Here is a 23,806-nt window from a genome sequence, read left to right as displayed (position 1 = left end):
AGCTACCTTTTTCTTAAAGCGACATTAAGTTGTGGAGTTCTAGACCTCTTATTGTGATCTAGCAATTGGACAGTGAATAGGAGACAAGCCAGTGCAAGCACATTTGTTATGAGGAAGAACTGTGTTACAGTTGAATATATGCCTTCTGCCACCTTGAGTACAGTCTATGTATAAGAGGACTCTAGGATTTTTAAGGTTACAAAGACTGTAGCTCGAGGTCTCAAACACTAAAGGTGAGTAGTCAGGCAGTGAAACTCAGGTCCCCATAGTTGCATCATTCTGCCCTTTGTTCTAACAGAGGAAAAAGATAAGTAACCATTGTCTGCATTTTCTCACTTCCTCCCAAGTTAAAACCAGAATAAAGACAGGATTTTATCACACTGTCATACAGACTTCCAAAAGTGAGGACAAAAATCACATTGGTCACAAGAGTGTTCACAATGACAACTCATAATCAACATCAATGTTAATTTCATTAAGCATTAGCAGATTTTGCAACTGCAACTTTACTAGATTTTAATAGCTAAGATATGAAAATTTGAAGAGACAGAATGGAATTTGCTGGGTAAAGATTACTTCTTATCCTACTGTCTCTACAGACAAATTTCTTCCAGGTTGATCTGATTACTGTCCCGAATCCGTAATTCTGGATTCCTGCATAAAAATCCCCAAATAGCATACAGGATTTTTCTATAAAAGTGAACTTTTTGTTCTGGCTTTTCCTTTACTTTCCGATTTGCAAATCAGATTATTTTTTAACTTCTCACAAGCAGGAAGAATAAAACAAAACAGGTAAAGGGCAAAAGAACTGAAGAGCAGAAAATCACAGGAAGAAAATTTCAAAGCAGGCTGCTTATGAAGCACCCACTTACACATGTCAACCATAGTTCTGAACAAGAATGAATCCTGATGCAATGTAAGAGAATGCAATGACATTTATCTGAAACATGCCAGTGCCCACCAGAAATAGACTGAGCCATAAAAGAGACTGAAGACAGTTTTAGATCATTTTAAATAGATATGTATATGTATGAATACATGTACAGGTAGGTACACAACCTTGTTATTTAATTTTCATCTTGTCAGTAAGAGCTAAACATAATACTGATCATCTCTATTGCTTCCTCAGTCACTCTGCTTTTCTCAGTAGCATTCTGAGCCTTGAAAAAAGAAGCGCCTAAATTTTGCTTACCTATCAAGTTTTTGGACTGATTGTTTAAATTGAATGAGAGACATGAGGAAAATGATCACTTTAGCAGAAGTATGTCTTTATAGAAAAAGCCCCATTATTAGCAAGAATGCATGTATATGCCACTTTCCCAGAAGTGATCTTTTTCTTGCAGCTACATATACTCCCAGATTAGTGGATCCAATTTGTGAGTTTGTTTGAAATCACAGAACGGTTTAGTTTGGAATGGACTTTAAGGATTGCCTGGTTCCAAACCCACTTTCGTGGACAAGGACACCTTCTACTAGACCAGGCTGTTCAAAGTCCCCCTCCAACCTGGCCTTGAACGCTTCCAGGTATGGGGCATCCACAGGTTCTCTGGACAACTTGTTCCAGTGTCTCACCACCTTCACAGTAAAGAATTTATTCCTAATTATCAATCTAAACCTATCCACTTTCAGTCTAAAGCTGTTATCAGTTGTCTTATCTCTCCATGCTCCTGTAAAAAGTACCTCTCCAGCTTTCTTGTAACCTCTCTTTAGGTACTGGAAGGCTCTTAAAAGGCCCTGGAGCCATTCCTTCTCCAGGCTGAACAGCCTCAGCTGTCTCAGCCTGTCATCACAGGAATGATGCTCCAGAGCCCTGAACATCTTTGTACCCTCCACTGGAAAAATGTAGAAAAGCATCCAGCTTTTGATTGGCAATAGTAGACTATTTCAGATCAAGACTGTCATCACTCTTCTACAAGCTTTTCAAAAGGGCTATGATGAAGAACTTTCTTGACTTTTTTTTTTAATAGAACAAATTAACTCTTGATTTATGTCAGGAACACAGTGCTTGAAATGAATACTAAATTTTAGCTCCCAAGCACTTCATGCAATATTCTAGACTGCTGGAGACCTGCCACTCCCCAGTCACATGCATACTTATTCCCTTATCTGAATACTGAAGAACTTAAACAAACCTTCCAGAAGCTGTGCCACTAATCTTTTTACTTTCAGAAAGCAAACTGACATAATGAATCCACATCCTGATACACACTGTGCCCTCACAGTAGCTTAATTATAAATAATTATAGAATTTTCCTAGCTTAGTGTTGCACCATAACACAAACAAAGCTGATAGTGGTTATATTGCCAATCCTGCTGTAGTTTATTAAGCAGATTGTGATGGGCTGTCTACTGGATAACAAAGTCTAATGGACTTCTGCAAGGTAAGCAAACACAGGGACTGCACTTCACTGGAGAAACACCTTCCTTTACTTTGAGAATTAGGAGAAGAAGGTGTTATGACTTAGCAAAGAGTTCAGAAATTTCAAGCTACACACCTCCTAAAAATGAGTAAAACCAGGGCAAAATGAGAAATCAAAGTAAATCTGGATTTGCACTAGAGTTTGGAATTAAAATACAGAGAGCCAAGAAGATATTCTGAAAGACTGGAAAGGTGCAACTGTGGAACTGTTTTCTAGTGCAAAAATTACTTTAGACTCAGTTACTTAAGCTATCTATAGCTGTAAGTTTTAAATGTGACAAGAAGGAAAGGGAAATGACATCACAAGCAATTGCTTAAGAGCTGTGCAATACGTTCCTGTTCTCACTGTAATACTAGGGCCAAACAAAGCTTCTTATTCCAAATACAAATTGTCTCAGTCACAGTTTTTTATTCAAGGCTGTTTTTCCAACAGAGTCTGGAGGTTCTTAAGCTACTCTGATCATTTCCATTGTCTCTGACACTGAGATTCTAGTTTTTCTATGTGTGATAACTAAGGCTAAAGGAAACATGCTTTCAAATAATGTCATGCTTAATTAAAACATAACTATCACTTGTTTAATTTGCCTTATTTTTCTCCAGTTGTTTCAAAACTTAACTGATGCTTGAAGAAAGCATGTAGGAAGATCTACAGGTCCCCAGGAACTGTTCTGGGTACATCAGGTACTGAGAATATGAAAAATTAGAATGGAAGTAAATCCTAGATGAATCACATACCAAGAACCCCACAGTGAATTTTAGAATCATGCCCTTAGAACAGCTTCTATTATGTGAGAATTTGTACCTTAGCATTTGCTTCTCTATAAACATATCACCATTGAATTACTTCTTTAATGGAGCACAATTAAACTTTTTTCTGGTTTTCAAGGTCAATAAATATTTTATTTAAATTTCAAAATTTCATAACTATGATTATTCTTTTTTCCAATGTCTTGGTGTAGTTTGTTCTTCAATTTATGCCCAGGAGCTGTTGATGCCGAATTTGTATGAATTAGGCTATTCCTCAAAATAAGTAATTAAGTAACTGTTGCCAAACAGCATTCAAGGAAAAGCAGGTTAATTTACCACATGAAAATACTTTCCTTGTTCTGTAATAGAACAGTGATATGAAGAAAAGCATTCAAATGGGAGAGAATGAAATGAAGAAGTGAATTTAAGGCTGTGGGAGCCACAGTATGAAGCAACAAAATTTATCATATCAATTTTGCCTTGACTTGGTTGTCAAGTTGTATTTGTTAGTTGTTAGTTTTTGTTAGTTGCTGTTGTATTTGCCTTCTTACTGTGGACAGGTTTGTGTATTTCCAAGGACAACAGCAGCTATGGCAGAGGGTGCCACTCCACATAAGGCCACTCAAGACAGGCTGGTCAAAGGAACCAGAGACAAAATAACCCCAGGGATTTCTGAGTAGGCTGTTGAGAAACAGGCCAGCAAGACCATTTTGTAGAGCAGACTCAGTGCTACTTGTTTAAGAAACAAATCACAGTAGTCACTCTGACAAGTAGCATACCAAAATAACCAATCCCAGCTATGCAGAAATCTTAGGTGCAGTGAAAATAATCAGAAGAACTACATTTGGGGATTTGGTAGTAAAAGACATTTGAAACTGATTTCCTAGATTCCTATTTAGAATATTGCAATAGTCAGAGAAATACAATACTATAGTTTGAACATTTTGGAATAAATTAATAATGATAGCCAAAAATCAACCAAAAAGTGATAAAGTGATTTTCAGTAAAATAAGATAGCTTTAAATCAATATAACCTTTGAAGAAGAAAAACTATATACAGATGGACAGCTAATTAGCATCTGATATCCCTGAGATAGCTTTCCATGACAGAGAAGCAAGATTCATAGTCAGGCATAGGGGAAAATGCAAGAGGCAGCTTAAAATTCAGGGCTGCAAAGGCTGAGAAACTATAAAAATTCTCTCACTAAGCAATGAGAGATTCTAGACAAGATTTTGGGTCACCAAGTAATGAAACCAATGGGATTAATGAATCAAAGTGTGATTCTTTGGGCTGGCATAACTGAGAATAAATCAAATATTATCATTAATGGGGCATTCGTGTCATATAGCTACATCCCCACAAATTGTACGACATTTCCCAGAAAAAGTCAATTGAAAACACAATGCTAGAACAAAATTTAGCAGCACTTTTGTCCGGTGGCTTAGACTACAAAAAAACCCCCAGACATCTGACAAGATACTAGAAAATGTGTCATAAAAATAATCTCAAATCTGAAAAAGAAATATATCACAGTCATCCTTATTCAGCATAAAGAAGATGCTGAACTACAAGTAATTTTACAAAGAAACAAACCTTAAGTCTGCCCTTAGGACAGGGAAGAGGAGAGAAGGAAAAGATGGGAACCAAAGTTGCCCCTCCCCTCCTAAAACCCCCCCAGAAAAGGCAGCAGCAAATAGCAGCCTGAGGGAACACTAAGGGATACCTTTGTAGTAGGGAAGGAAGCTCTGCAAGGTGCAATAATGAAACATTTTGGTAAGTAAGATTCTACCTGGCAAGTCTTTCCTAGTGGGGCTGCAAAAGCCGCACGAGAAAAGACTTCAAGCTTGTTCTCTAGAAATGAACAAAATGGGAAATAAAAAGGAACAACTGAAAAAAAAATCCAGCAATACAAGCAGTGAGACAATAAAAAATTACATGGAGGGGAAAAAAAAACCCCAAATACCAAAGTACTCAGCCATTATTTATTCTAATTATAAATTAACCTGGACATTTTAAACACCTTACCAATAACGTGACTTAGCATTACAGCACAAGGCTTTGTATTTGAAAAAAAAAAACAACAAACAAAACATCAATGCTTTTGTATTACACTGTGTGCTTGGGATATTTTTTATGTATTTTATTTTTGTTCTAGAGACCATTCAGATTTAGACAGAATGAATATCTTATTTGCTCAGAATTAAATGTTTTCCCAAGCACAAATTATACTGCAAGGCAAAGTGACACCCTTGTCTTTTCAGTGTGTGTCTGTTCCTGAGACCATCATTCATTCATTCATTTCATATTATTGACCCAACACTAAACAAAAGTGATTGAATGAATATGTGCAAACAGCTAAGAAGAAAAATAATAAAACATGTCTTGTTTTGATTGTTTGGTTTTTTCTACCAGAGCATGCAAATCATGTTAGAATAAATATAGAAGTTCAGTCTTGAACTGCTTTGACCTAACTATAGAGCCGTATTAAAATACCTTTATGCACACTTTATGTAGTGAACTGAACCTCAGACGTTAGATCAAAGGCAAAAACTAGACTATATATTGTAGTTTTGATGTTTTCTGCAGGACAAACAAGATGAAAAAGAACAGCTAATCATATTTAAATAAAAGTGAACACTGAATAGAACACAGTTTGAAATTGATAGAAAGACAGGTTAAGCCATAGAAATCAATGTCATGCACTTAGGCAGAAGGTGAAAAGAAGAAAAAAGACGATCCTGCTATATCTTGCAGTGCCTTTGAAATTTAGGATGTGCACTACTTGCCATACCTCAGCCTGGAAATTTTCTGAAATTTTCAATTTAAACTTTGTGGACCATGTTTCTGCTCTTAACAGCAAAGAGATGCAAATGTCTCCCCTGAGGAACAACTACAATAATGCACTACTACTCAGCATCCCTGAGAAAGAACTTTTGTCACTAAAGTAATACTTTTGCCCTAGACCAGTCTTGCCCGCTGTAATGCCACATCCATTTCTCTAAGATGAAAGGTGAACATACAACTACTTCCAAGTCTGCTCTACCTTGTGCATGTATGCATCCGTCCACACGCTGAGACACACAGCCTAATTAGCAGGTATGGCACTGATCATGTTTCAACTCCCCACACATCTTCTCCAGCAGCAATTGCAAATCTTCAGGAGGGTTCATCAATAATGGCAGGGCTCCTGCTGGCAACTTGTAGCTGGGGGAGGATTTGCAGAACTAAAAGGTCTGTCTCCCTCCAAGTTCACTGCAGCTTCTCTCAAATGAGGAGAAACTTCACATGAAATTCTGCCTGAAGGTCAGACCTACTGTGTTTTCTTACTGTTCAAGGGCTCCTGGGCATTCCTACAGAGAAGTGAGAAAAACTTCCTTATGTGCTCAGCTAACTCCTGAAAGCAGGACCAGAATGTCCTCAGGTTTGCACCTTATATAATAAGACCTCAAGAGGTATTTTTCCCTCATGTACTTTGTCTATTAAAAGCACAACTCAAATACAGAAAATCTATAAAATCCCTCCAATCCCAGTAGTAAAAAAAAATAGAAAAGCAAAGGAAAAAGAAAAAGAAGAAGGAAAAAAAGATATTACAATAGTGATTTATGGGCCAAAAAGACAAAGATTCTAGTTTGTTGGCACATTGGGTCTTATTCCAGTGGGAAAAGACCTCTTCAAGAGGGACTGCCTGCATCACATAGATAGAAGTAGCTAATCTTCTTAGCCAAAGACTAGTTTAAATGCCCTTTTCATTACTTAAACTATTAATACATGAAAATTGTGCAGTGAAGGCAAAAGTAGCACAAACTCACTGTACTGGAATAAACATGATAAAGAAAGCTAAAAAGAAAATAAAATACCACATTCTTTTATCAAATGTTTATGTGTCCATGCTGGAGCTCCAGGTAACAAGTACAAGCATTCAGAAAATTCTGATATTAACAAGAATAAATTTGATTCAGTGGCCAAAAGAAATCTCTATGATGACTTGCAGTACTTTTGTGTTAAACCACATCATTTTAACCTGAACATAGCTGTGAAATTCTGTGTTAACAAAAATTCTGATGAGACACCTAACAAAGCCTACTTTCTTATAGATACATGGGTCCTAGGCTTCTACAAACACAAAAACACATACCTCAGCTCCTGCTTCATACCCTTCTGGCTTTCACCCTTCCTCTCTGTTTCCTCATATTCTTTTTTCTGCTGTTTTTTTTAACCTTCTCCATCCAGTCAATCCCCCTTCCATAAACAGCAGTTGGATATGGAGAACAACACATCATGGCTGGCCTTAAGTTCTCTGTGCTCGTGTTGCAGCCTCTTCTTCATTCATATGGATCCCTGTCCACAGAAACTCATTTTCACAGAAATGCATAGAAGCTAACAATCTTTGGGAAATCCCTTGTAAATCTGGGTTGTGATTGGCCAGTGGTCAGAAATTACTAGGAGGAACCGACAGTGCAATCACATCAGCCTTGTTTCAGAAGGAAACCAAAAGCTAGAAACATCGCTGCTTTTCTTGAATACCAGCAGCCTTTTCAGTAATTCAGAGAGGGGATTTCTGGGACAATAAAATCTCTGGGTAGTCTCTTTAATATCCAATCACATGAGCTGAGAACCAGGAATTTTCCCTTTCCAACACCCCTTTCTAACACAGGAACTCATCCTATATTAATATGCCCAAGAGTGAGCAGTAATACATCATGATTAGGATACCTATAATTTTGTTAGAAAACTTTCCAACATGAGATGCTGAATCCAAAATAAGGTTCCTCAGTTTTGAATGTCATTACGATCTAATCGCTGTATTGCCTGAAGGAGTTACTTGCCTAGAAGCCAGCAGTTATGGCTAGATTACATAAAATATGTAGAAACAGAGGATATTCTGAGGAAGCACAAACATTTATACGTTGTTTCTGGCAGAAGCTTATTTCCAGAGTTAAATGAAATCGTAAATGAAGCAGGCTGTAAGAGAACGTCAATGGAATTTTGGAAGAAAAACAAAACTCCAAAAACTGAGAAGGAGTTCCACAGACTAAGAGAGATGACCAGTGTGGTCAAAATCCTCATGCTGATTAAATGTTTATGTTAACAAAACAACTATGAAAAGTAAGAGACGACAATGAAAAACAGGAGAGACGGCAATCTATACAAAATACAGATTTTTTATATACTTTTGCCACTGTAAGAAATTCACATGGGGATACCAGTTGATGGATATACTTGAAATAGAAGACAAAAAGTGAATAGCTAGCTACCTCCTCCATTTTACACTAACTGGATACTAGCAGGAATGCTTTGATGTACAGAACAAAAAAACATAACTTGTCTTTTGTAAGATATTAAGAGATACTCTTCATGGTTCTTCTTCACTCTTTAATTGCCTTGAATACACATTGAAAGAGAATGGGGATAAGATTAATGTGGAACAATTTGACATTGATGTATTCCCCCTACAGAACAGCAACTGCCCAGTATTATGCCTTCATGCCTTTAAGGCCCACCTCAAAGGCACAGGATATTATTGGCACTTCTAAACTAAAATGCCAAAGGTTCAAACTGATTCCACTCCTCAGCCTGGAGATCAAAGACGCACATGCAGCCTCCAGCCCATATTCAGACTGTCACTCAACAAAGGACCGCTGGCACACAGAGATTACCCATGGAGAAGCTTTTAATTTGAGAGGCTAGGGAATGGGTGCCTGCATTTGTCCTACTAAGAACATCTGTTCAAAAAACATTTTCCAAGTTGTGCCACCTAGCATAGCTCAGTGAAAGTCCTTCAGGATGACGTAAACCTTTGCAGACTAAAACAACTTGCTCCTTTCACAGATATTAAATGCTCCATTAAAAAATAATTAATTTTGTTACTGTAAGAGATAATTAAATCAGCCAGCAGTTTGAAGGCAGATAATTGAGAACACAAATTCCCTTTCTACTGCTGATCATAACTAAATCGGAATTTGTCAAGATGGAGAAAGAAAAGTATCTGGTTTTTTGATACGACATGGAAATAATATATGTCACCTTCAGACTGAGAGTTTTGTCAACCTCTATAATCTTCCCTATTTCACATTGTTGCAGGCCGTCAGTGACACCTGTCAAGCAATCCTCATAATGTATTTGCTCAGGAAAGTAATTTTTCTTTTAGTTGTTATCTTCTGTTATTCTTCCTTCATCCCTACCTTTCCCCAGACTACCAGTATCATCCTGCATTTCTCTTGCATGTAAGAAAGTCATCACTTTGCTGAACCTCATGACACCTGTGTAAATCAAATCAAATCAAATGTTCCTGCCTAAGGGCTAAGAGCTTTGTTTTCATGACTGCAGGCACAAGGACAGGGACAAAGCTTTGGAGTCAGACATCCAAATGCAAATTCTCTATTCAATAATACAATGTCAGGTTAGTTTTTGTCTCTGTGCTCTTTTTGCTCTTCCTGACTTCAACATGAAATGACTTCATCATCATCATGATTTCATAAAACAATTTATGTGAGTCTGCTGCGATTCCTTGAGGTGAAGTTTCAAGTTTTGAGTGAGGACAGCCTTGTATCTTATCAGGCTGAATATTATTGCTCCACTTCTAGGTACTACAGATTTCTATCTTCTCCTTCTGTTCAAGTTATGCATTTAATCAGAGACACTTATGACAGTGGATCCTGAGGAGTGGAAGGATTTGTACTCTGTTTCCCCTCTATCTTGTATGTGCTACATCTGCTGATCTGCAGATACACAGACTGCTGTCACTATATGACATAACACCTTCACAATGTTTAGATTATTGCCATTACTGCTATACCATTTACTAAGCCTTGCCACACTTCCCAGCCATGCTGTTATTTGTGGCTTTTTTCATCAGTCAGCCAACCAAGATATAAAAACCTGAGATAAAGAGCAGTTTTGCCATGTGAGAATTTACAGGATACTATGCCCAAGCAGTCTGGAATACCTTGATGAACCGATATCATAAGTAATGTTTAAGACATAGTCACAGCCATAGCAGTTGAGCACAGAGAAATAAATGCTCTCTGGTAGCAATATTTCATACAATACATATAATTGAACATATATATTGACAAATTCAGGAATTTAAAAGCTTTCTAGTCCATTTTCCTCAGGCTGAGCTACTTCATGAACAAATTGATTTCCAGATTGTATCAGGCAGAACTTGACTACAAATGAAAAGATTTTTAGCACGAGGAAATCCAGCTGCTTAAAACATCCTACATCATACAGAAATTCCATGTGACAAATTAAAAAAAATAAAAACAGAGGTCTGGCCACATACTTCATTATAGGTCATGAACTAGGCCAATTTAAGAGTGTTAAAGGCTAGATTCAAGCTTTCTGTTATTTTCTTCATTCTCCCCAGAGACACATTATTTGGTTTCCACAGAGGAATTGTTTTTTACATCAGAAAAAAGATCCCAAAGCAGAAGAAAAAAAAAATCTGATCTGACAGGCATTGCAAACACAGTTAACAAGCTACTTTAATTATCCTCCTAAGATTTTCCCATTTGTACTCTGATCATCATCTTCTTCACAAACTTAATTATGCCTCATTTGTTCTTGCTGCACTACTCTCAGTGAGTATTCCAGGTGGAAAAGGAGAGCCTGTTTGTAACTGTAACCTCAGGTAATTGTTATATATTTTTTATTTTGCTATAGAATAATTTGGAATTTTTAAGAAAAAAAATATACAGGAGCTATCTTTGGGCAGTATGAATATTGAGTAGAAAGCCAGGCTACAATCAGCCATCCATCTGAAAATTATCACTAGTCAGATGATTGAATAAGTGAAGAAAATCATGCTGTTATCATCTGCATTTTAGAGATTAGTATTAATAAATTCTGATTCCTCAGCAGAGGAAACCTTTCCACAAACTTGACCTTTGAGAAAGTAAGAAAGAAGAACAACTGGGAATAAATGTGCTTCGTGAGTCAAATACTGAGACATGAACCCAGTCACTATTTAGAATTTATGCACTCCCAGCACTTTTAAAGTGCATAGGAATTACTGCATTCTGACTGAGTACAGACTGAATAAATACCCTGAAGTACCATAATTTAAGGCCTGATGAGTTGCTTCTTCTAACTTTTCAAAAGTCCTAGGCTTGCCCCCCTACCATGCCTGAACTTGGTTTCACCTAGGTTGTTTTGAGACACATTATTTTTGTTTAATTAACCTACTGAGACACTACTGATGCCCCAGACAAGCGTTTTCAAGTACAACGAAATGCCAAGCCTTAAAATCCAGCACTACATGCAAGTAACTAATCTTTACACATCATTTCACAGGCCTTCAAAACTGAAACATAAAAATTACACAAAATGCTAAGCCTTAAAAACACCAAACCTAAGTTTCTATTTTTTTTTTTAATCCAGAGACACAAGACAGTCAGCATTAGTATATATATTCCATTCCATCCCTTACCTGAACCAAATTCCATCCCTTTAGAGATTCAGCAATGATAGAAGTAACTGTTGCACATACACCACCAAATACCATCAGATGATTAGGTCCATATTTTATTGCATCATAGAAGGCTTTGAGTCCTTTTGCATTGTCACACTGGGAAAAAAAAAAAAAAGAGAGACAATATTCAATGTCAGAAATAAATTAACTAAGAAAGAAACTGTTGAGCAATTGGGCAGGGAAAAAAATCAGGGATTCCACAGATATAAACGTAAGACTTATACATGAAAAATTAGAGCACTCTATTCCGGACTCCTGATGAGCCATAGTAAAAGAACAGCAAAATGCCTCATTATGTTCCACAAAACCAGAATTTTTGTACCACCATTTGAAAAATAACAAAAAAGTCCAGTAACAAATGGTTGACCAAAATATTTTCTATATTTAGAGCTACCATTTCCCAAAGCAAAATTTGGAAAGTAACACTGGATTGTCAGCAGAGCTTCCATAGTTGGAGAAAGTTTGACACTACTGATGGACTCTGTAAAAATAATTCTGTCTCTAAGGAAGACTATTAAAGAGCTTCTACTTCAACTTCTGCTCAAAGTCCCAACCTCAGTATTCTGTACAAAAATATATAGCAGAGAGCCCATGATTTAGAAGGATAACACAAAGACTTCAAAAGACAACAAAATATTCTTTTGAAGTGCTAAGAATTAATTGTTCTGCCCTCATAGCTCACACAGCTTTGAGTGGAAGGCTGGGCTAGATGACATTCTGAGATCCTTCTAACCTGACCTGTTCTTGGCTCCCCTGATGATTAGTTTGATCATTATTTCAGGTGTAAAGAATTTTACTGTAAACTGAGACACAGACTGAAAATTAAGGAAAAAAAGGCTCATACTAGTCAGTATTGCAAAAGATATATCAGTTCTTGAATAAAGTAGTATTAATCATTCATAATAACCCTGATTCCTAAGCTTGCAACAGAGTATTAATAAATTATGTGCCTGAAGGTAAGAATTTTATTCCAAACCATACTGGAAGTCAGGAGTACCAACAGACTATAATAGCAGCTGCCACTGCTCCACTAACAACCACTTCTTTCTCTTTTTGAAACAGAAGTTTTCTGCACTCTTTTGCCTCCTCTACAAAGTCTTCCTTGAATGTACTCTTTATAAGAACTATCACACACCAGCCTCCAATATTTCATTATGACTATTCAATAGAACAGTTCATTTACTATCAGCATCCAAGTAGTAATTGTATTGCATTCTGCTGAGAGAATAAAGATTTTGACTAAGAAGTTTGGAAGCTTATATTAATCTCCTTACTGAATTAATATATTAAAAGAAAAGTTATTATATTTGCATTCTACCTGCAAGAATAGAATTATTGGTCTCGCTTATTCAAAAGGATACAGATATTTAATGCATAGACTTTCTTAAGTTGCATAATAGGGTCCAATGCTTTCTTTCTTAATGAAGGAAAAAAGCCAAAACCACTCAGTACAGCAGAGGCTCCCTTGTCAGTTTAACGTGCTGGTGACAAACTCACATTGTGAGGGAATCAAGATGGTGACCACTGGAAGAAGGAGCTTTCTCCGTTCTTACTTCTTCACTCCCTACTTAAAGCAGGGATTCCAACTGCAACCAGAAGACCTCAGATACTTCTTGAACTTATAAGCAGCCAAGGACACTAGAGCTTTAGGTATCTGCACTTAATTGACATTTAGCCAAGTCTTTTCCCTCATCCATCTTATCATATGAAGCTGCAGCAGAAGAGATTGCTGAACTGGTTTTCATATTAACTTAAAACCAGTTAATATAATTTTCTTTTTTTATTAGGTCATATTTAAAATGTATCACTAAATAGCAGTTTGAGAAGAATAAAAGCCATATATCAAATAAAAATTATGTTAATAGTAAAATAACTGTCCGAAGTTTCAGCCTGTGAAGGGCCATGTACATGAAAAGTTATGAATAAATAAATGATAAAGACTTATGGCATGTTATCTGAAGTAAAATTCACATTACAACCCACCCTTACATCACAAAACACTGATGCATTTTTAACTACTTTTTGCCTACAAAATGTTTCTCACTGCAGCAAATTTAAGAAATTGAGTTGCAATAGGTCAGCTTGCTGGGAGGTCCAGACCTGGTGAAAGGTATATTCATGGTTATGAATATACTAGCATGACAACAATGCTTTTTCAATCACACAGCAATTGTCTTGGGAAGGTATGCCAAAATGTTTGTTCATCTCTCCCAAAGTGAAAGATTCACACTGCCGAGATATATTACTGATCAATCAAAAGTACCTACAGTAACATCTGGGCTCCTCTTCGATGTGGTCTAATTAAAAGCCTACCATGTTTTCACCTTTGTACTTTCCTCCTGACTAGTCTCAGCTCGCTGTCTTCTAGGCCACCATGAATAAGTAGCATTAGAATTATGCAGAGTAGACTATGCATATTCCTTGAACAAAATTGTCCCAATAGTCTAAAGTATGTCTCAGAGATAAAGAGCAAGAACTTAATACAGTGGGTGGTCACAACTGGACAGAAATGAAAGGAAAAATGAGAAAGATGGGAGAAAGCAGACTTTCACATTTGTTTAATGTCACATTTCACAACATACACTGTGTATAACATTCTTCCCTGCAAGCAACAGAACAGTCTGTCACAAGCATTAAAAAATAAACATTCAGATAAAAATAATAGCCCTACCAAGCCAGACAGACAAGCAGGAGAAAAGGTTTCTTCCTGCCTCCAGTCTGAAGAATGTATCCTTAGCGAGCTCCTGAAGCCCTGTGAACAACTGGATTTTTCCAAAAATCCCAGGTGGCCACCACCACTGCTCATGGTCTTCAGTTTCCAAACCCTACATATGTGACTGTAAAAGAGGGCAGGGCTGTGGAAAGACGACAATCGCTGAAATTCCCATCATATCACCACCAAACGACTTCCTGTCTCCAAGTGACTCCAGCTAGGTCCAGGAAAAACCCTGTGCAGCAATCTATACAACAGAAGACTGCAGAATAACCAAAATCCACATTAAAAAGCCAAGGCTAGAAATTCCTGAGCACATGTGGATGACAAGAAGCCGACTGTCTTACTAATTGTACCATGACTGACAGCAATGAAGGGGAAAGAATCCCTCATAAAAAGTCACAAACTTATAAAATGAAAAATATAATCTGAAGGAGCCGACGGTGTTTTTACTACCAAGATTTGATATTTTTCCTGAATTGTCATCAACATGTCTACGTCACTGAGTTAAACTATAGCCAGCTCACTTTCAACCCATATATAAAACCAGACAGCTATGCTGTGCCCCTGAACTTGACTGCCCATTGAAGCACTGACCATGGTTGCAACACATTTACCAAAACTAGAATTTCAAATATATGTGATTTGTCACTTATCACAATTTTCTTCAGAAGGGGATGAGAACTTCCTACCCCAAACACATTAATTGCTATGCTTAGTCTCAGCCAAAAGTCAGCAATAAGCCAAATATAAATAGCAAACATACATATTAATGAAATAATTACATTAAGTGTATCTCTTAACACACTGACTGGATACAGATTACCTGGGAAATTCACAAGGAAAAATACAACCAAATCATTAAGCAAAGGTTTGTGAAGTGTCCTGCCTCTTGCTGTGACAAAGACAGCTTAATATCACAGCTGGCATCTGACAAAGTGTGCACAGAACCACCTATTTTAATTAGGAAAAATAGCCAGATGAACTGCTGCACAGGAGATGAGTCAAAGGAATTTGTGGATTGAAGTGTTAATTTTCCTGAATCTTCTTCAGAGGAGCAGCAGACAAATAAAAACTATAATCCTCCACTGAGAAAAGGGTCCAAATATACAGGGAGGAAGAACTGCCTGAGGCGTTAGGGGTGCACACGGACAAGAAACATTTCTGGAGAGAATAGCACAGCAGCTGAATACACAGGAGAGACCTCCAATCCATTTAAAGGCCCTCTGCAGCTGAAAGAAAGGATGTCCCATGTGAAGGCCACACATCACTGAAGTCAGGAGAAGTGGCAGGACTGACCTGAGGGCTGTTGGCTGCCAGGAAGGCTGTCTGGCAGACAGTGAAAGAGACACCGAGGTGTGCACCGAAATCCTCATGGCCATAAGCATAACACACTGCAAGTCCTTGGTGCACAGAAAAGAAATTTGTATGGCTCTCATACAAGAAAAAGTTTTGCCAACTCCATAACATTGACAGGTTTGAGTAATTACAGGGCTAGCGCAGCAGCAGATACTTGCAATTCAACTGATCTTGTTAGAGTTGTGCAGCAATGAGCATTGTAGGGATGCATACACTGGTCACATGTGTGATTATGTTTAGATTTCTAGCTGTTGGATAGCTGTGCTGAACTGTTTCTCAGCAAGCTGTATTCTGGCACAACTATACTTTTTCTGAGCAGAAGTAAACATGAGGAACTATTTTGGTGTCTATTGAGCTACTGACAATTGATGTTAGAGAGCCTTTATGAAAAGAGGGACTAACAAACAGCTGTCATCTGCATAATAAAATATCCAACTTTATCAAGTGATATAAGAGCTTTCAGCAGCACTCTGCCCTAAATGCTCATAAATATATAAAGAGACTTCTTTCAACAGAGAAAACAAAGGTATGAAGCCTTATTCCTATCCTCTGCAAAATCTTGCTTAGAAACTAGCTCTGTGTTACATCAGTTCAAATGGAGCTAAGAGATGAGGAACACCAACAATTATTTTAATTTAATTTTCATTGATTTCTTTAAAGTCATCAATACAGACAATTTAGTGAAGAACATATAGACAAATGCTCGAAGCTACAAAAAACGTCAATCAAGTTAGCAAACTCTGCCTGCTTTATATGGGCCAGGCATGCTTCCCCTGAGGTTTTTCTCTGTTTTCAAGTATCTGCAATTTAGGTACTTTAAAAGCCAGCAATTATATTTTTGCATTTAATTGCTGTAGCTGGATTTTCTTTCCATGAGTTTGTACGACTGCTCTTGGAACCTCCAGTTTGACAACCACAGCATCTGGTGACAACATAATTATCCATTGAAAGAAAAAGTACTACCTTTCAATTGTTCTAGAATACTTCACACTGTGCAAAGTTAAGTGTGAGATGTCTTGCCAGGGGATGTTATGAATGCTAAAAGTTCACAAATACATGAAATGAAATTGGACTCGTTCATAGATCAAAAAACAATTCAAAACTTCTTAATGGAGAGATGGCAATTTTCTCAGGAAACATCTGAATCACAGATTTTTGGTGGCCAGAATGCTATTCTAGGAAAGCAAGACCAAAACCCTGCCCTTTCCTGCTGATCATCTGACAAGGCATCAAGTACTTGCATTAAATCTGGTCTGAACTGCTACAGCCATTCCTGTGTTCTGCATTTGAAAAACAAAAGCAACCCCTTCCAGCAAGTACAGTAAACTTCTCTGTCTTTAAACTGAAGTAAACTCATCCCAAATGGTAGGCTTTTCTGTACGTGATTTCTCTATCATATTTTAATTTAAATAAAATATTAATTTTCATATTAGCAATCAAAATACTTGGTTTTGCTTTAGAAGGACTGGCAAAAACAGAAGAGGACTTAATATATTCAGTGAAATATTTTCCAGTAAATTAACTTTCTTACCTTGACACCTCTTGACATACTTCTAGACTTTATCTAGCAACTTCTTTATCTGATTCTGCCTGCTGCACAGCTCACAGTGCTACCTCTAAAGTACTGGTGCTTGGCATCTCATTTAGTAGTTTATATTCTGCCTTTAATCACTGATCCCAAGGCAAGGGGGACCACTTACTCCTCTGTCCCCTCATTTCCTAAAAGCCTGTCTAAACACCTTGTGAAGGCTCAGCCTCTTGCTCAATGACATTTTCTTTTTATTCAGTTCACTGCTTGGAACTGAGTCCACCAAGCAAGATAAACAAAGATTTCCTGTCTCTCCTTATAAGAGAAATATATTTACTTTTGCCAATAATACTCTTTTTTTTTTATTATATGACTTATATTTTCAGTCCCGTTACTATTTCTTGGAGTATATAACATTTACACTGAATGATTCCAATTTAAGAACTCCAATATTAAATGGAACTGGAATGTAGCAAATAGATAAATCCTGTGCAATCAAAACTGACTCGGTCTATGTTTCCATCCTGATTAAATATGCAGTAGTAGCAGAGATCAATTTGACTTCCTCTTTTCAGAGTAAACTTGCATTCAGCTTGAAAGGTGAAGTCTTTCCTCAAACAAAGGTAAAGCTTTTCCCTGATGTGTACCTGTAACACATGCAGGAGTTCAGAAGATCATCAAGAAACATTTTGTGTATATGTGGTAGGGAGATCAGTCCTTTTCAATAATGAAACTGTTGGGTTGATGTGGCAAGGTTTTGGTAGCAGAGGTGCACCAGGGGTGACTTCTGTGAGAAGACACCAGGAGTTGCCCCCACACTTGTCCCTAGAACTGACAGCCAGTTCTGGCCAGCTCCAAAACTGCCCACTGCCCAAAGCTGAGCCCATCAGTGTTGCTGATGAAACTCTGTGATAACACATTTAATAACAGGCAAAAGAAACCACTGCAAGCAGCTGTGAAAAAGGAACAAGAACAAAAAAAAAATAGACTGTGAAAGCAGGAGATGCTGCAGGTGCTGCAGCCCGTGCTGAGACAGGCTGTCCCCCTGCAGCCCATGGAGGTTCATGGTGAAGCTGAGATCCACTGAAGGTTTTTTGTTAATCTGGCTGTACCACTAATCCTGAGTGCATGAGCTGTTCAAGGGCTATACAGCAATGAAATTCATAGTTCAGGTAACACTGGCCAGGATGTCTGTAAGAAGTTGACCAGGAATTCAAAATGTTAATATCTTCTTGTGTGTTGCTAATGGAAAGCTAACATTTGGGCCTTAAAGAGATCCTATTGTGCAAAATGAGCAATTCTGTAGATCCCACAGTGTAAGTTACTGAGTTTTGTTGGATTGTTCTGCATATGTTGGACCTGTAATCTTACCTGAATCAAATTGGTGTAATTTCAAATATTCCTGGACAAGAGGGGAATTTTTAACATCCCTACTGTAGTGGCTCACCCAGTACATACATTCCATTTTATTTAACTTACTTCTACATCAATCAAATAAAATATTACACAAGATAGTTTTATAGATTTTTTTTAATTAGCACCATTAATTGAAATGGATGGATGTTCCCAAAAACAATGCCCTCTTGAATTAGAATTTTTTCCAAGTATCCTTAAAGCTACTTGTGGATGTTCACATTCACAGTTTTATGGCATAAATATACAAACCACAAAACTAAGTCTTGGTACTGTATTGGCTTTTTCTGACATTCTAGTGCTCAAATACCTATCAGATATTTTTGAAAATTCAGTATTAACAGGGAGAACAATACCTTGCTCACTTCTTCCTCCCAACATAACCTATACTACTCCACTGCCATTATGTTTCACAGAAATTAGTGGAATTATGGAAAATAAAGGAACAGTAAAATAATATATTCAAATATATTTAGAAAACAAATAATATATTCTGTTTTTGAGAATAAACTGTCTAGGATTTTTCCAGCTATCCCAATTTTTACCAAGAAGTTCAACATTACAATGGTTTCTAACAAAACAATTATCTTCATTATTCAATAACTAAGGAACATATCTTCAGACTGTATTTTTATCAAAATACTTTTTAAAAAGGCCCTATGAAATCAGTTATGTTTTTGCATTTAAGTTACCTCAAAAGGTGTTAATTGTTTCAGACACTTGAACCCCAAGATCATTATCACTTAAATTTATTGTTGCAGTCTACTGATTATTTTGTTGTCTCTCAGGCATGTGCTGTGGTAGACTTACAAGGTATTTGTCAGCTGCTGCTCAAGTATAAAATGAAAAGCTAAGGAAGACAGTACAGGTTCAACAGAGTCACTAATGTCAGTTCTTCAAATTTGTTCTTGTCTCTTTTTTTTTAATTTCCTCCATTATTACTATTTATTATTTTTCATTACACTGCCATAAATAGCCTATGTTTTAATAGGCACATTATGTTGAAATATTTCTGTTAAATTTCCTTCATTCCCTCACCTGCACTTTTTAGAATATAGGGAAGAATTCAGAAAAGTGAAAGGATATGTCATTTGAATATGACATTGGATTTTGTTTTCCAGATCTAGAGTATGAAAAAGATATGACTTTTCACAAGAACAATCAAAAATAATAAATCATACTTCTTTCTATGTTTTGTAAATAAATTTTCTTAAACTGCCTTTAAAGGTATAGTTTCACCAGTTTTCTCCTTTCCTTATGTTTCCTACTGACTGTACTCAGTTTTAATTGGATTTTTTTTTTTCCCCAGGTAATTTTGGGAATAGGAAAATCACCTCATGCAGGGAGGGGCAGCATCTCTGAACTCTTAGTGTGTCTTTTCAGTACTCTGAAAGCTATTACATACTAAAACTGTGTAACTCCTTTTAACTACAGCAGTGGTCTTTGCAGTAAATAAAAGAAAGGACTGAAATAGGCAAATAAAAAAGGAGAAAAATCCAAATTTATAAATAAAAATCAAGGTAGGTAGAAGAAAATAGAGGTGTACTAGAGAAAAACCCTTAAAGTACCAGTGATATACATGATAGAATGCCTGGCACCCCTCTCTGCAGTAATAAGCTGCAACTGAAACCAAGATAGAAGTGAAAAGATATTTTGATATTTTTCAGCAAGCAGCACGAAGCAGTTGTAGGGGAAGTCTGCTATATGAATTATTTCTTTACCATAACCTACTTACTCATGGAAAAGGCTTTATTTTTATAAAAGGGGTAGGGTTGGGGAAGTAAAAAAAAAATTTCTTTCTTGATACTTTTCTGACATGAAATTAAAATATTACTCTGAGGTTGAAGAGAAATGGAGAAAAAAAGCAGCCCAAAGCTCTTCAGCATACATCTAGTTAAGGGTCATGTTGAAATAAAGTCTCCCTTGTGAGCCTCTGTCATATGGCAACAGGGCCCATGTCTCAGTGCTCACAACCACAGAAATGTCTAAATAAACATTCACCGGGGATGACAAGAGGCACAGATGACTCCAAGGCCCTTCAGAATTGTTCTTATAACTCCTGAAAGTCATTTACCTGGAAAATGTGAGACAATCTCTTAAGCTATCACAAGGATGTCTGTAGCATCCTTGAGAATATATTTGAATTTTAATAAAAGGTCCAAAAGCATTTGGCATTTTTGGAAAACATGATGAAACTCTTCTACTTAAGAGAATGACATTCAACATCAAGAGTTCTTAGTGGTATGCATAGCTCCAGCATGACTTTTCTGAAGGAATATTGTTTGAAAGGGTCTCCTTTTTCTTTTTTTTTTTAATTATTTTTTTTTAAATTCCCCAGCAAGAACTTCAGAAACTCAGACAAAGATCAGAATTAAAATATAGCGAAAAAGTAAGAGGTTAGAAAGGGCGTAATGAATTAAGAATACAAAAAATATTTTTTTTTACTCAAGGTCAAGAAAATCTGGTGTAATAACCTCCATCACAAGTCCATGATTTTTAATTAAAATCTTTCTGTGATGTAAAACAGTTGAACTTTGCCCATAGTGAATGAAACTCCGCTAAACTAATTTATCTAATTAGGAATAATGTGTGATCTTTTGGATAAACTACCATTAAGTTAGCCCATAAAAGCCAAATTAAATTCATGGTATGCTTTATTTTTGGCTTGAATTAACATAGCATGAGACTACAATAGTTCACCATTTTATAGAAGTCGTAGGCTGGAAATGCAGAGTACATATCAGCACAGGGAGCAGCATATTCTTTTTCCCTTAATACCTGGCAAAAGAGACACCATGGAGAGAATAAAGTTTTATTTTAGCAGCTACTCAGATGGGATGACATTCAGCCAGTGAGTCGGCACAATCCTTCAGTCAGCAGGTATGAAAAACCCCCAAAATCCCAGTTCCAGTTAGGAACCTTGCTAACAAAAACTGGAGTTGCCACAGACTTATCTGCAATGGGGAGTTGACTCAAACTTGAGCCTGAGGCAAAGGAAAGGAAAAGATCAGCCCTGGAAGTATGGAGAGATACTGGAATGGAAACCTGTTTGAAAATGTTTCCTATTTCATTATCTCCCTAGGCAAGGTTGTCACAAGTATTACTTCAAGCCAAACTTAATTTGTTGTTTCCTATCTAAAGGCTCTCCTTGATCTAACTGAGTTTTATATTCCAGGGGAATAACTGGTAGAGATTAAGGACTACTTCAAAAACTTGAAGTGGTGGATCTATTTGATATGTGGTCCTGTCACATTCACACCTGAACACTAAATTTCAATAGCTTTAGAGCTATAAAAGCAACATACTGCCTCCATGCTGCAAACTGCGACATGATTAACAAACAGCTGTTCCTTTGCAAGACCAAGGGTAGCAGACTGACAAATAAACCCTCACCACTGACATTCAGCAGCATAGTATGGGATTTCTACAAGCAGACTGACCAATGCTGTTTCCTTTTCTTACAGCCCTTACAGAAAATCTTAATTAAGCTTGCCAAGAGCAGGGTATTACTCACCTTGAAGTACTGACCCTTGGGGGTTCCCTCCTTATGCTCCCCCCTGCAGAAAAGGCCACGTGACATAAAAGGGAAATAGAGCTGAGCTGAGTGCAGGTGAAATGCCCACAGAGAACACAGCTCAAACCTGCAGTTGGCCCCAGATCAACTACCCAGATGTTTAAAAACAAATATATTCAAAACAAGTCTGGAAACTGCAAACAGAATCCATACTAGAGGCTAAGGTCTGCCAGCCTGCCCATCTTAGAGTAATGAAGTCACCCTAATTCTCTTCCTTTAGTTTCTTAAATGCCTTATATACTTGTGACACACAACAAAACTTGTTCCTCAGCTCCCTGACTGCTGGCCAGCCAAGATGAATGTAGGAGCCCAAGAACTGTTTTGTCTCTGTGAACACTATCTTCCTTCATAACAAACCCCAACACAAAGTCCTCAGACGTGTCTCACTGAGCTAGTAATTCCGGCTGGCTGTTAACCAAGCTCTACGGAAATCTCACTGACACACCACGAAGGAGTTCCAAGCTACCAAATCCTCTGTCATCTGCCCAGTTGCCTTTGCACTGTGGTTATATTTGAAACCTCCCTGACTGCTGCTGTTACTTTGGCACATAACGCTCTGCTAGGCACTGCTACCCCACAAGCAGAGCTCATATGCATGAGTAGAATTCATCCCTGTGTAAACTGACTTTTTTTACTTGCCTAAACGCCACTAAAAATGGCTTGACTAAACTCTAATAAACTGTAAATGACTAAACTCCCTGAATCATCATAGTAGAAAATTCACTTACTAGTTCAGTAACTGGATAGAGAAACATGTAGGTTTTTTATCTGTTTATGAAGATAATTCTGCCTTAAAATCTCCATGATTTTGTCAGACTCATTCAGTCCTAAGCTGCCCAGAGATAAAAAAATAAATTAAAAAATCATGCAAATATCAAGTTCATCAAGACAGCCTGCTTCCTCTTATACCATGTACTCCAACAGAGCTAAATTGCTTTAAGCTTGTACTGGGAACAGCGCAGATTCTTGACATCCTTTTGCCAAACATGTACTGACTGTCACCCAGAATCTTAACAGGCTGAAATGGCATAAAATGCTAATAGAATGATTCTAATCATTCTGTCAAGCATGGCTGACACTACATTGTCAAGTGAAGAAAAGTACTTTGTACAGCTCTGGATCAGTTTTATTTTTTTTACTGTGGCATCATATAGGTAGAGGAAGTAGTGTGAATGACTTAAAATCTTACAATTTTTTAGGAGACAGCCTGAAGGAAAATGCTCAAGTTCTAACCAGGCAAAATATTAAATTGACAATGACCTTGTCCAAGAAAACCATTCTCAAAATGAACCAATGCTTTGAATACCTCATGAGATTTCAAATGTCTTACTTGATATGACACTGAGAGCGTCTCAAGGGGAGGAAAGGGATTTCTGTCATTAAGTCTTCTAGTACAAAGTAGTGGTGCAGAAAAAGACCTAAAAAGGTTTTCTGTTGTTTACTGGGAACTGCATAAAAATTGGCAGCTGTAGAAAATGTTGGTGGAGGAGGGAGGCACAACATCTAGTTCAAAACCAGTAGTGAGAATGTATACTAGCAAGACTAGGATTTCAAAGCTTTGATGAAATGCCAGCAGAAA

The 23,806-nt window shown here is 37.2% G+C and overlaps 1 protein-coding gene across 1 annotated transcript in view; it reads right to left on the bottom strand.

Annotated features, from left to right (window-relative positions):
- Positions 1 to 23,806, bottom strand: part of GABBR2 (gamma-aminobutyric acid type B receptor subunit 2) — a 456,189-nt gene that overhangs the window by 340,714 nt on the left and 91,669 nt on the right. Inside the window, exon 3 of the mRNA XM_015618642.3 lies at positions 11,599 to 11,736. Within this exon, the coding sequence (XP_015474128.1) occupies positions 11,599 to 11,736 (138 nt within the window). The remainder of the gene's footprint in view (positions 1 to 11,598; positions 11,737 to 23,806) is intronic.

This window comes from Parus major, chromosome 2 (genome assembly GCF_001522545.3).
Source record: "Parus major isolate Abel chromosome 2, Parus_major1.1, whole genome shotgun sequence".
NCBI classification, from domain to species: domain Eukaryota; kingdom Metazoa; phylum Chordata; class Aves; order Passeriformes; family Paridae; genus Parus; species Parus major.
The sequence above is the reverse complement of the archived record's forward strand: the minus strand, read 5'-3'. Positions and strand labels throughout refer to the sequence as shown.